At 39.8% G+C, this 13,421-nt stretch overlaps 1 protein-coding gene across 1 annotated transcript in view; it reads left to right on the top strand.

Annotated features, from left to right (window-relative positions):
* The window catches only part of MTHFD1L (methylenetetrahydrofolate dehydrogenase (NADP+ dependent) 1 like), a 146,527-nt gene that overhangs the window by 89,578 nt on the left and 43,528 nt on the right, over positions 1 to 13,421 (top strand). The window contains exons 25-26 of the mRNA XM_071435637.1: positions 6,848 to 6,955; positions 8,385 to 8,537. Coding sequence (XP_071291738.1) covers positions 6,848 to 6,955; positions 8,385 to 8,537 — 261 coding nt within the window. The remainder of the gene's footprint in view (positions 1 to 6,847; positions 6,956 to 8,384; positions 8,538 to 13,421) is intronic.

Raw genomic sequence — 13,421 nt, 5'->3', positions numbered from 1 at the left:
GGAAAGCCATCCATTGTGCATCTGCTGTCAGAGCAGCCCAGCAGACCTCTGCTCATTTGTCCAGGAAGCAAATAGCTTCTGTGTTGTTCTCTATACAGCACAGAGCTCAGTCATGTATGGACCTAATGGAAAGTCCTTAAGTACTGCTGGGGTGGGAATAAATGAAATTATCCTTACTGAAACTTTTCCTAATAATTGATGGCAATCATTTCTCATCCTGAAATGCAGGCTGTGCTGCCCTGCACCCTATACTGAGCTTGAAACTATTTCCCCCCTCCCTTCTACTGCCAGTAAGACATCTAGCAATGAAGCCACATTAAAGAGGAATTCCATAGGTCTGTACCACCCACTCCTCCCACTCCCATCAAAGAGATTTCTCTGGAGTCTGGACACTTGTTTCACTGAATTAGGTATTCTAGGGTTGGAAGCTGTCTTTCTGCCACTCCATGTCTTTATTTGTGGATGTAGGCTCTTGACAGCCCTGTACTTTCATGTTTGTTTTCATTATTTCCCTATTCTTTGCTTAGAACAATTTTCTTACACACAGCTGGAATTTCAAAGTTGGGGAAATGGAAAATAAATCTCCAAGGCCACAGGCTTAGGTGTTGATTCACAAACTGTTTAGCTTGACTGAAAATGCTTTTCCACTAATTAAAAAAACCAACTCTTGTCCTGTGCCAGCAAAGGAAGAGGAGTGCTAAAGACTTGGAAATCCTTTTGTCAGCCACAGATCTTCTGGAACCAGAATATACGGATACTTTAATAAATGTGTTTTTATTTTATCCAAGGGAAAAGCTAGAAGTAGGAGTTTGAATGTGCAGAGTCAGCTATTGTTTTAGCACTGCACTCTGTCACCCCACACAGCACCTTCAGCCATACTCCCATCATGTTTTCATTTGGCAGCCTTCCCAAGAAGAGGAATGAGTGATGTCTGCATACTGTTTCACTTAGCCAGCCAGCGATTCTTCTTTATTGCTTTCAGTGAATGTGTAAGTTTAAAAAAAAAAGTGCCACTGCCTTGCATTTCAAATTATATTAAGAATTTCTGCTAAAACACAAACAGCTTAGTAACAGTGAGCCCAGAGGTTCTCACCTTATAATTAAACTGGTGATGTCATAGTTAAAAATAAGCATTGAGACTAAAGTGAATGTTTGAGATACTTGAAGTATTAGATGTGTAAGTTACAAATAAATAGTGCTTTTGTATATTTTTGGTTAAATGCATGTTTTTTCAACAGAATCACAATTTTGTTGGAGAATAAAGTAGTTTTAAGTGTTTATGTTGTATAAATGGGAAGGGATCCTGTCAGACAGTGCTGCACTGATGGGTATTCACTTATGGTACTCAATTTAAACTAGACTAGGGCTTCTCTTGGAAGTGGGACTTACCTGCAACCTAGTGGAATGTAGTATGACTAGGGACTCACTGCTGTTGTCTCTGGCTTTACAGAGATGTGTTCTGTTGGTGAGGAAGTCAGGAGGATATTTAAAAGCAGAAGAAATTAAGGAGGAAGGAAATAGGGGTTGTTTTCAGCAGTCTCAGGGATTGGCTGTGGGGAGTTAAAAAGATTAACTCCTTTCTCCAGTAGGTGAAGAGCTTAAAGAGTCAGGTGTCCAAATTAGGATGCAAAAATGGAAATCTTGAGCATAGTCTCAGACCAGATGCTTAGTAATATGCATGCTTTGTTTCACTTAATACTGACTTCTGGCAGTGAGACTGATTTCAGGAATCCCAGCCAAGGTGTGTGTCCCTGCCCCAGCTCACTTTTTCTGCTGGTACATTTCAGTGCTCAGATTTGAACAGTTTGAGCAATTCTTCCTGCTGCACACGAGCTTTGCCTTTATGATAAGGTGGATGTGTGAACTGATATGGGGTTGCAATAGGGTTTTTTCCCTGGGCTATGTTTTAGCCAGGCTGACTGTCTCTGGTATGTGCAGCTGCACAAACAGTGCTGCTGCCTCGGTTGCACTGGCACTTGGGTGAGTGTGAGCAGCAGAGGATACAAGGGTGAAAGGAAGATCTATTGTAGCTGGTCTGCTGTCCATGGAAATCCTTATCAAGCCCTACATGAAAAACAGAAAATCTGAAGTCAGCTGTTAGAAGTGAAGGAAGAGATGAAGGAAATGTGAGAAAAGGTTAGCAGAAATTAAGGACTAATAAATTATGTTTTAATGAAAACATTGCTGTCAATAGTAAGGGAAGAAAGAAGATTTTGTAATAAGCACCACCACTTGGCACTAATATCATGTGTTGCAAGTGAGATGGACTGGAAGTGGCAGTATGGCTGGATGATAACACTGTGTGTTATCAGTGTTATCGGTGTGATTCAGTTTAGATACTCAACACAATCCTGGGAATGACAGGCTCTCACCTTTATCAGTGCTGATTTCATGGTTTAATTATTCTCTGTCAAGTAATGAAATGTACAGGTACATATATACTGTTTTTGTGAAAACAGTTTGTGCTTTAGCACTTTTTATACTTTAGCCTAGGAGATAATCTCATTTATGGTGTGGGTGCTTGGCAGCCTCAGCAAGCATGTGTGTTTGTGCTTGCCTGAAAAGCAGCATATGGCTTTGGTAGCTCTAAATGTGTGAGATTTCAGAAGTGAACATTCTCTCTGGCAGGAGTGACAAGATTGGTTGTTTCTGAGAGAATCCTAATGAATTGTCTGCAGATATTTGTATTGTGTGGCCCTGAAGCATCCTCTTATATTCAATGTAAATTTACATAAGTATTTTATGACATCATTTTCTCAGGAAGCTGAAGTTGAATTTGGAACGAATTCTCTGAAGCTGCCATAATTCCTTCAGCAGTGGTACTGATAGGTAGTTGCATATCTATAAAAGTCAGGTTCTCTCCAAATCTATAGTGTCTATTGTCTATCTGTCACCTAATCTACACCTAAATCTACTTAGTTGTGCAACAGTCACAACTTTACATAAGGGAACTGAGAAGAGGGACAGCTTTTATTGCTGAACATAAATCTTTTATGCTTTTGACACCCTAGACATTTTACAGCTTTCCTTCTCACCCTAGCTCTCCAGGTGGCAGAGGTGCTGTGGAATCAAGTTGTTGTTGATATGGGTGCATCAACAGTCCCCATTAAGAATTTTAATCCTCCTTTCCTTAAGACTCTTCTGGTGATGGCCTGCAAGTGGTTGCATCAGCACAGCTAAGGGTGCAGCACTGGAGTTTGCTAGTGGGAATGAACAACCAGTTCAGGAAATTCCTAAGGCCATTGTAAAAAATTCTCAGATGAAAGAAAAAGTGAGAGATGGTGTCCTACTTCTGGCTGGACAGGGTTAATTTTTTGCAGCAGTACAAAGGGGGCAGACCAGGAGGTTATTCTATACAATGTCACATCATGGGGGCAGGGGAAAAGGAGTTGCTTCCTGGGAGAAGGAATTCCTGGAGAGTCTTGGTGGGGACACCAAGAATTGGAGAGTACCATTCCCAAACCACAGCAGATATGAAATTACTCTTTTTTTTTTAAGTATCTGAGATATGTGGTTTCTGCTGGCAGACATTTGACCAAAGTATATAAGGCACAAACAGGTAGTTCACATGATTTTTTTTTATAGGTAAGTCTGGTATCAGCTGGAGCAAAAATCCAGCATAAAATCCCCTAATGATTTATTTACTTGTGCAGTAGGGGTTTAACTTTTCAGCCCCCTTCTCCATGTGAATTAGTATTGTTGCTACATATGGTGGATGTCTTTGCCCATCATTGAGACTATTTTGATAGTGAAGTGCTGAATAATCAACAGTTTTTTTGAAAACCTAAAGCTAAACAAGCATCTTGTAAATCCAGGCTTCTGCTATGTAAAATGCCTCTTGAACAAGTAGATCTTCTTTTCTGTTAAAATAACATTATGGCACTTTCGAGCAAAATTGATTTTTATTTCCTGTGTAAAGCATTGGTGTTTTTTTAGTTTGGAAAACATTTCTTTAAATTAAAATGAAGTTTCCTAGCAGTATTATTTGATAATGGAAACACAGGAAACTTTTTCGCTTGAAATGCCCTGATAACTGGGATTCTAAATAGATAATGCTTTAAAAATCACAATAAATTACGAAAAAAAATCACAATAAATCACAATAAATACTAGGAAACAGGTGGATCCTTACCATGGTGTAGTGTACTCCTTTCCCTACTCCTGAAACTTCAGGAAGGAAGCATATCTGAGAGTGTGCATGTGCATGGGCTATGTTGATGTCCATAGCACATCTGTGCCTTCCTGCCGGTTTCTGTCTCAGTTTGGCTCAGCCAAGACTCATCTTGCCTCTGCTGAGGCTCAAACTCTCCTCTGACATCATGCACACATTGCCTCACCTGTTTGTGTGAGCATGCCTGGCAAGAACATGACAGGCTCAGGAAACCACTTTTTTTTTGCTATTCACACTCCCACAACCCCTTCCTCATTGATGATTCTTCTGAGGTTACATTTGCAAAATTCGAGGTGTGGGTACTGACCCAAAAAGTATCTGAAATTCTGGTTAAAGAAAAAACAAACCAGGAAAAAACCACAAACCATAATTCCACAGGGATATGGTTTGACTGTCCAGCTCAGACTCAGCCATGCAACACACTGCACATATCCCAGGAGAAGCAAAGTGCCACCACTGTCATTAAAGCATTCTCCTCTGATATTATCCAGAGCCCTGCGGGGTTTCTTTGGAAAATACAGCTGTGGTCATTGGAAGGGGGCTGAAGGCGCAGTAGTTATACTGCTGTCAAATTAGTTTAAAATGTTTTGACACAAATGCAAGTTGAATCTAAATGTCCATCTCCATCTCAGTGAATTTACTGAGGTTTAAGCAGAAAGCTGTTAGTTTCCATGTTGGCCTGCTGACAACAAGGAATGGAATTCCTTTTGCCTTTCCATTTGCCATTGCTGTTAGTCCTTTACTGCAAGCAAACAGCACCCAGAAGGCAAATTAGCAGACATGTTTTGCATTTCTCCCACTGTGTTGAAAACTGCCATGGATATGAACGTACTTAATAATCACCCTGAGACAAATTTCATCTTGTGATGGCTGTCCATGACACTAAATATTCCATTCAGCTTGCTGCTGCCAGGAATTATGCCCAGGATATTTGCAATGTGCTGTCTCCAGTCCTGATTAGATTTTCCTGCACTGCTTAGATTCCTGTAAAAAGCCTGATGTTGGGAATGTGACATTATTCCACCCAATTAAGGTGCAGTAATTGTATCGTGAGCATGTTCAGAAAGTGCCTTGTGAAGCTTCTTTAAACCTGTCTTTGTAATTTCAGATCTGAGGGGGAATTTTATCTGAGCCTTAGTAGCTTTTAACTGCCTTACATTTAAGGTACTTGGAAGTCTGGAGAGATTCTTTTCTTGTGATACCTCTGTTACTGAAGTTCTTTATTAATGTAAGCTTTAATTTTTCTAAAATTAATCATAAATACAAAAAAGATTGGCCTGACACAAACCTTTCAACTGGTGTATCTTTGCAGAAAAAGAACTACTTCCAGACAGGTATTGCAAAAATGTGGTTAACTATGGCACTTCCTATAAATGCATCAGATAGGGCTCATTATTCACAAATTAATTAATTTCTTGCCTTTGTTAGAATAAAATGATACACTTCTATTTTGTGTCCTGGTGCTTTTTGTATTGCTTTTTGGATTGTATTTGTATTACCAAGTCTTCTTCCCCAAGTGATTATCTCTCTAGACTTTGTTTAGCACTTATTCCACGGGTGTTGTTAATTAAATATTCTACAAGTTACTGATGAGATATTCCCTTTAATATTGCACACATCTCTGGCCATCTATAGTGAGCACAGAATTATCTGAACTCATGGTAAGATCCCTCCTCTGTCATCCTGTTCCTATTGAAAGAAGTCAGAGAATGGCTTGTTTAAAATAGGCCAGAGGAGTCACAATTGCTGTCTTCTGGGTCATTAAAAACAAAAGGAAAGAGAACAAGGAAATAGGAAAGAGTTTTACTTTTTTTTTTTTACTTTATTTACTCTAAATACACAAAAATGATGGCACAAAAAGTAAATGCCTGATCTGACCACAAAAACCTGTTTCTTGAAAATATGTTAAGGGTTTTGTAACAGATTGAATGTGAGAGTCTGCCTCTGCCTTCAAATAGAACTGTGAAGACAGAACTTGTTCAGTTTGAGCTCACTAACATGATGTGACTACTCTTGGAGACTGGGATTAAACTTAGTGACTTGGGGTTTCAAAATGAATTCTAGAATTCTTTCATATTATTTTTTCAAGTGTCCAAAGTGCTTTACAATATCAAAGCTACAATTAAAAATATGCCTGTTAGAAAGGACGGGAGGTAAGAATAATAATAATGAAAGAAAATCACAATCAAAGGAGCAGTGATCAGGAATTTTCTGCTACAATTCCTCATTTCTCAGGGGAACCTTCCCTGGCTGCCTCCTACCTTGCCTTGTCTACTCATGTAGGTTATCTTTATTCTGAAATGAAACTCTTCTGTCTAGTGATCCCTGTTAACCCAGTGGAGATTGAGGTGCAGGTTATCTCTTCACTCTCATAACTAGATGGCAGTAATTTTCTCCCTCCACTTCAGGTGAGCATAAGTTCATGTTGTCTACTCTGTAAGGCAAAAATTGTGCAGCTTCCAAATGATGGAGTAGCTGAAATCACAGCTGTTAGTTCATGTACCTGTAGCTGTGTATCATACGCATCACCACTGCTCCTTACTTGTTCTTGTGCTTTAGCAAGCCTGTTTAACAGGGATGAATCTAAATGAGAGATTCAGAGACCTCACTCAGCAAACAAGATCCTAGTTTCTCTTGGCCAATGTTCATCCTTGTATTGTTTCCTTGTCTCTGCAGCTTCCTATTGTTGAAAAAATAAGGATCATTGCTCAGAAGGTGTATGGAGCTCAGGATATTGAGTTGTCTCCTGCTGCCCAGTCTCAAGTTGATCGTTACACCCGGCAGGTAAGAGCACCAGGGAATTGTGCAGGCAGGTACCTGTTGGATGTGAGTCTTGGGAAACCTCAGGGTGTAAATGTTCTCAGACTGGAGTGTTAAGTCAAGCTTTGCTGAAAGGCATGAGCTTACCCATGGTGGTGAACTGTGGAGGTCAGTATGGGTTGGTTTGGATTTGTAGAACAGAATGGTTTTAACCTTGAAGGCCATCTCCTGTGAGATATGAATGGAGTTCAGAATACTTCTGAGATTGTCCATGAAACTGTACTTTCTGTGCAGTTTGGGTTACTCTCCTAAACCTGACAACTGTGTATCTGCAAAAGTTGCTGCTAGCAAATGTAACCAATTTTAGCATGAGAGTGTTCATTTCTACCTTCAAAAAAGAGTTTGCAAACACAGTAAGACCTGTGCACAGCTATACACATTGATAATAAAGATCCCAATATTTGTAAAATCTTCTGATTTCTTTCTGTTCCTATTACTTTCAAGGAGTTATGAATACTAGAACATGAAATACATCACCTATCCTAAAGCATGTGAGAGCATGTTACAGTTTGAAAAGTTTTGAGACCATGTGGAGAGGTGAATGTGTTTTTTGTAGTGGAATGGCTTCTGAACATAAATGTGGCTGGAGCCTTTCTGTCAGAAAATAGAAACAATATGTTATGTCCAGGAAAAATTCCAGAGTAAACTTCAGCAGCTTGGTCAGACAAGCAGAAGTCCTTGGTCAGACAGGTGGACAGCCATCTTCCCTAAAATGCAAACTTCCTGAGAATTAATTTGATTTTTCTAAATGGAAAAGAAGGTTTCTTAGTGTACTTGAAGCTAAATAATCCATGCCTTTTTTTTTTTCAGCTGTGATTCTCTAATCCGTTTTTCAGTCTAAGTGTTAGTATTTTAGAAAATGTTCTTACAATGTCACCTAAAGAGTTGTCAGCACTGGGCTGCAGAGACAATTCCCTGAAGTGCTGCCTCTCCTCCTGCCCTGTTTGTAAAAGAATTGAACAGAAGAGTGGAAGGTGCCTGACTCAAGATTAATCCATAACTTGGAGATAAATTATGGGCAGGGGGAGCTGCTGAGGCACTTTTCCTGATTTTCTCCCACATTTTCAGTAATTAGTGCACTGACATTAGTGAAGGGGGTGCCATCGCCTCATGCAGGTTTTTTCTTGTTTAAAAACAAAGGAAAGGAAAGCATCGTGAGCACCATCTGTGTTTACCCCCACAAAGACATTAATACCCTTAGAAAATTTTGGACTCTGAATCCTGGTGTCAAGTTGCTGTCTAACCGGGTCATTAGAGCCCAAAGGGAACTGCTGTATGAGAGGTTTCTAGAAGATACTGATAACAAAACAAAAACATAATGTGCCTTTACTGTGATTTTAAAAACATTTTCCTTTTATTTTTTTTCCTTTTTTTTTTTTTTTTTTTTTGTTAGGGATTTGGAAATCTTCCCATTTGCATGGCAAAGACTCACCTATCCCTCTCCCATCAGCCTGAGAGGAAGGGTGTTCCCACTGGTTTCATTTTGCCGATTAGCGATGTGCGAGCCAGCATTGGAGCTGGATTCATCTACCCTCTGGTAGGAACGGTGAGTGCAAAGCATTCCACTCATTAACTCCCCTTTCACCCAGCTTGACAGGGAAGTGCATTTCCTGTTTGCCTCTAAAAATAAATGTGTAGAACCATGTGAGTTCTTGCTTTTGTGTGATAATCTTATCCTCAAACTTTATGTAGATCTGCATTGATAGGAAAAGATAATCAAGAAAATGCAATGTCATATAAGAGCTTTGACTGTCAGGTCCGAGAGAATGGCTCTTGCTGTTGTTTCTGTTGCTGTTGTTTGTAGGTTAGTCTAGGGTATTTAGGCACCCTAATGCCACAGAAAAATTAATTTACTTGTCGTTGCCTTTTCTTATTCAAATTGTAGCCTGTAAACAACTAGCTAGATATTATTCTAAATTTTAAATCTTTTATCCGTCATTACAAACCATTTCAATGCATTTAGATTGAAGGAATTGTGTTGGGGAATAGAGTATGCTTAAAATAATTGCTCTTCAGCTGATGAGCCTGATCTGCTCCCAATCTTTATGAACATCACTAGTGGTGCTGTAAAAGGAAGTTATGGTGGGAAGGGGTAGATTTTTAACTGCAGAAGTAATAGCACATTCCTTCTCCTTTATTAGAGATTTAAGCAATGAGGTGATAAAAAGAGGCAATCATCATCCTTTCTTCCTATCCTTCCTTACAAGTACAGACTCAGATTAGGAAGCTCCTGATATTTCTTCCCTTGCAGGCCTTATCGAAATAGCTGAGAAGTGAGTTGGCTCATGCCTTCTGCCAGCCACGTACATCTTAATCCAAGCAGCAGTTGAACTGCATCTGACATCTCCTAGCTAGAGTTATTACTTACACATAGCTGATTCATGGGATGGTGCTGGAGAAGGGATGTAAAAGCCATTGCGTTTCCGGAAAGAGTACTCTCCCAATGTTATCTCATCTTCCCAGAGCACGGCCTGATTTCCTTGTGTAGCAGTACACTTAGGAAAGGTTGAAAGTTTCTAATCTATTGTCCTGAATTCCCTCCAAAACAATCAAGTGTTTGAAATGAGGAAGGAAGTACTTTCTGACCAGGAGGGTTCCTGGAGTTCAGGAAACTGTGTCACTTTAAGTCACTGGACTTGGGGATACGCTTTCCTTCTGCATGACCACATTATGCACATCCTCCAGAAGCAGAGCACAGCTGTGTATTTAAATTGTGTAAGACCAAATTCCAGTTACTGGTGACAGGGTTAAAATTTGTCAGAACTTCTAGTATCTCCTTCATGGCCTGGATTCAAGTTTGCACTGCAAGTTGTGTGTCATGAAGTTATGAGAAGGAGTGCATGTGAGTAATGGGCAACAACTAATTCAAATCCATGAGGGAGCTTTTCTGTTGGATGTCAGAATGAAATATTCTTGGGTTGAGCTTTCTGAATGAGTCACACCCTGCATGCTTTGCTATAAACTAGCTGCAGTTCGGTGTCATAAATCCATAGAAACTGTCCATAGGAGCAGTATAAACTAAACCAGTTCAAGGATTACCTCTTTCTGTTACCATTTGGAAACCAAAAAATTAAGTTCTTTTGAAGGATATTTTGTATATGAGATTTCTTTTTGGAGGAGAGTGTAAAAAGTACGTCTAAGTTAGTTAGCCTGACTTTGGTGAGAAGCAGTATTAGCCATGGAACCTCTCCCATATCCTGAGCTGGGAAGGCAGTATAGCCTGTGTTATGTATTCCAAGAGAGTTTGTAGGCGAGGTATTGTATAAACATAAGATCCCCAAGAGGTAAAAATGTAAATACATGGACATCGATCATTGGTTGTTTAGAAAAATATTGCTAATGCTCAGGAATGTAATGCTCAGGAATGTGGGACAGAACAGTTCTTGGAACCATCACAATTGCTACAAATCAGAATGAATGAATGAATTTGAATGTATTCCTAACATCGTTAACACACAGTTCTTTCTTTAGAATTAAATTTATAGCAAGAGGTCCAACTTGCTGCCTTTCAGAGTGGAGAGTTGTGAGCATCATGAAACAAACTTTTATAATGTAGTTGCACCATGACTTTTGAAACCACTTTTCTAATTTGTCGCCTTCAGATTTTTTGTGTGCGTTGTTGTCAGCAACTATGTCTTAGGGTTAGTGTTACTTTTTAAGTGGTGCAAGAAGAAATATTTTTCATGTCTAGCTTCAAAACTGAAAACCTTCCCTTGGCATTTCTCTTACGAATAAAGCTATCTGAAAATGTCTGCAAGAACAAAGCAAGTATAAAAGGGCACGTCCTGAAGGCTTAGAATGGTTGGAAGTCAATGTTGTGAGTAGAGGGATTACAGAAATCCCAGTGACAGCCTATGGTGAAAAGATCCAGTCATGACAGTGGACTAGATTTCTTTATGTAGGAAAAGAAGAAGGAGCAGTACAAAATTTTTTTCCCTTCCACTGCTTGCTGGCTAATTGTATTAATGGAGAGGCTCCTTAATACCTAAGCTGCTCAGAACCTTCTTACAGCTAAGGCTTTTCTGATGGCAGGAAAAAAATACTATTTTTCATTAAAGTTGTAGTGATAATTCTGATGCTAATTAAATGTCAAACGCCATTCTCAAAGCATATTTTTTACCAGGCAAACTTCTCATATTCCAACCTGTCAGAATTGATCAGTAAAGCAGGTTGTTAAGAGTTCTGCTCCAATGTAATGGGTAAGAGCATTAGAAATGAGAAGTAAGTACTGCTGAAAGATAATAAACTATCTACAGTGACTAGCATTTGTAGTTTAGCCTTGTCACTAGCACATGCAAAGTAATGAGATTTGTATTTATCCCAGCTCTGATACACAGTGATTTTTTTTTTAAACTAAATATTTAGCATGTTGTCTTCATATTCTCTAAGCAATATTTGGTTTGTGTTATGGTTGGCTCCAGTTCCCATACAGCATGGAAGTCTTTCCAGGAAAAATGAGCTGAGTCTTATCAGAGGAAATCAGCAGTGAAACAAGAGGTGCATTTAATTAACACTGGCACAGCTTTTATCCAAGTTCTCTGAGACCATGACCCAGAGGGCTACATCACTCTCGCAGGTGGACTGTTGACATCATTGCTTGGCTTAACAGAGTGATGGCAGGAAAGCTGCTGGAGTATATGTAGGAAACCAGTGAGGTCATTCACTAGCAATGCTTGGGTGGGGAGTTATTAGATTTTTTGTAGTTTGTGTGTTTCTCTCCACACCCACCCAAAAAGCCATAGCAGTTTGGTGCTTTCTCACATTCAGCTACATTTCCATTGTTCCTTTTCATGTGAGTTGCAAAAATGCAGGAAGGTCATAGAAATAAAACCTGTTGCCTTTTGCCTTTGGGAAGTGATGCTACCAAATCACTGCTGCAGGAAATAAATCAGTGTTTGAGTCACAGTGAGATTTTTAAGCATGTACTACTCCAGCCATGCACTTTCATTTCAATGGGTTAAAATTACAGGCATGGTCACTCTGAAAATATGTGGAGCCTTTGGAGTCATGGCCAGCTTCCAAATTCTCACAATGAACTGACATCCTTCAGATATCAACATATCTGAAGAAAGGTCAACCTATTACAGAAATATTTTTCTCCTCGTAGAGAAAGAAGTTCAAGTCTCTGGAGCTAGTGCTGAAACTATATCCCCTTGGAAGGAACTCTTGGGGTGACCCAGTGCAGTTTGAAATCAGTGCATGGAAAGAACAAAGCTCTAGCTCACTTGTGGGTGAGAGCCAGGACTGCCCTGCCAAAATATTACCTGGATATTGTAAGAGGGAAAAGACCTCATAAGTAAATATTTTTATCATTACTTGCAGAAGGAAAATATTGTTCCCCGTTGAATTAATTTCTTCTTTCTTAGTGGTTAGGAGCATATTAACTTTTGAGAGTGTCTATTGAACATAAGCTGGAGCCCAGGCCACCTGAAGTGAAATTGCAGGTTTTCAGTAGTGCATGATGCTCAGATTGCCTCCAAACTGTCATTTTGTCACTTTTCTCAGGTGCTTTTATGGGACAGATGAATAATAATTGTCTGATTGCTCAACTCATCCTGGTGATCTTGTAACACAGGGTAGCATTTCAAAAACATAAATGACGGTGAGGTTTATATTTGCTTTGTAAAACATTTAGCTTACAGTTCAATTTTGTATTGTTTACAAAGGATTTAAGCTCTGCTAGGTATTCTGACCACTCTTGGTCCAAAAAATGTTCTTGGAGATGTGGCATTTGGCAAATGCCTTTGGTGTTGTATAGTTGCTGTGCTGTAGCAGTGCTCAGAACAGCTAGCTGTGAAAGCTAGGTGCTCACAGACTCTGTGGGCAGCTTTTGAGACAACTGCAAGAAGTGTGTAAGCAGTGAGAGTAAAGGAAAGCCATGAAATTCAACTCATGTAGGAAAGTAGGTTAACAATTGTTTAGTCCTAAATTGGAAATTGGTAACAGGGAAAGAAAAGCTGCCCTCTGTTAGATGCTGTGCCTTTGTATCTATCACAGTAGGTGATAGATGAGGAGAGGGGTTTTCTGAATTACAAAGGCTGCATCATTCCTGTCCAGTGATCAGCTATGCACACATGGAAATGCTGAATGATGTTCTACTTGGGGGAAGGCTGAGGAGTTATTCAGGATAGGGCTGATGGGCTGGGGGTGACCAGATAGACATGATTGATGGCTGGAAGTGAGGGTGGGGACAATCACCTTCAGACTGTTGTGTCTAAAAGCCAAAGGCTGAGAGGTTAGTTAGTAGGCTGAGGTTAGTGTAATGGCAGGAAATCCACTTCTGGCCCTTGGTGGATTGCATGATGTGGTTGTGATGGTATTGGGCTGGCCAGAGAGGGGGTGGTCTCTGTAGATGAGGCAGGAATAGTCCTAAGTGAATGATTTAGCTGAAGGGCTGAGGAAAAAAATTGTAGATTATAACGGAATGGTT

The sequence above is a fragment of the Agelaius tricolor genome, unplaced genomic scaffold (genome assembly GCF_023055355.1).
Source record: "Agelaius tricolor isolate 1412-34295 unplaced genomic scaffold, bAgeTri1.0.p SCAF_1, whole genome shotgun sequence".
NCBI lineage: Eukaryota > Metazoa > Chordata > Aves > Passeriformes > Icteridae > Agelaius > Agelaius tricolor.
Note: the sequence above shows the minus strand (reverse complement) of the source record. Positions and strands in the feature narration are given on the sequence as shown.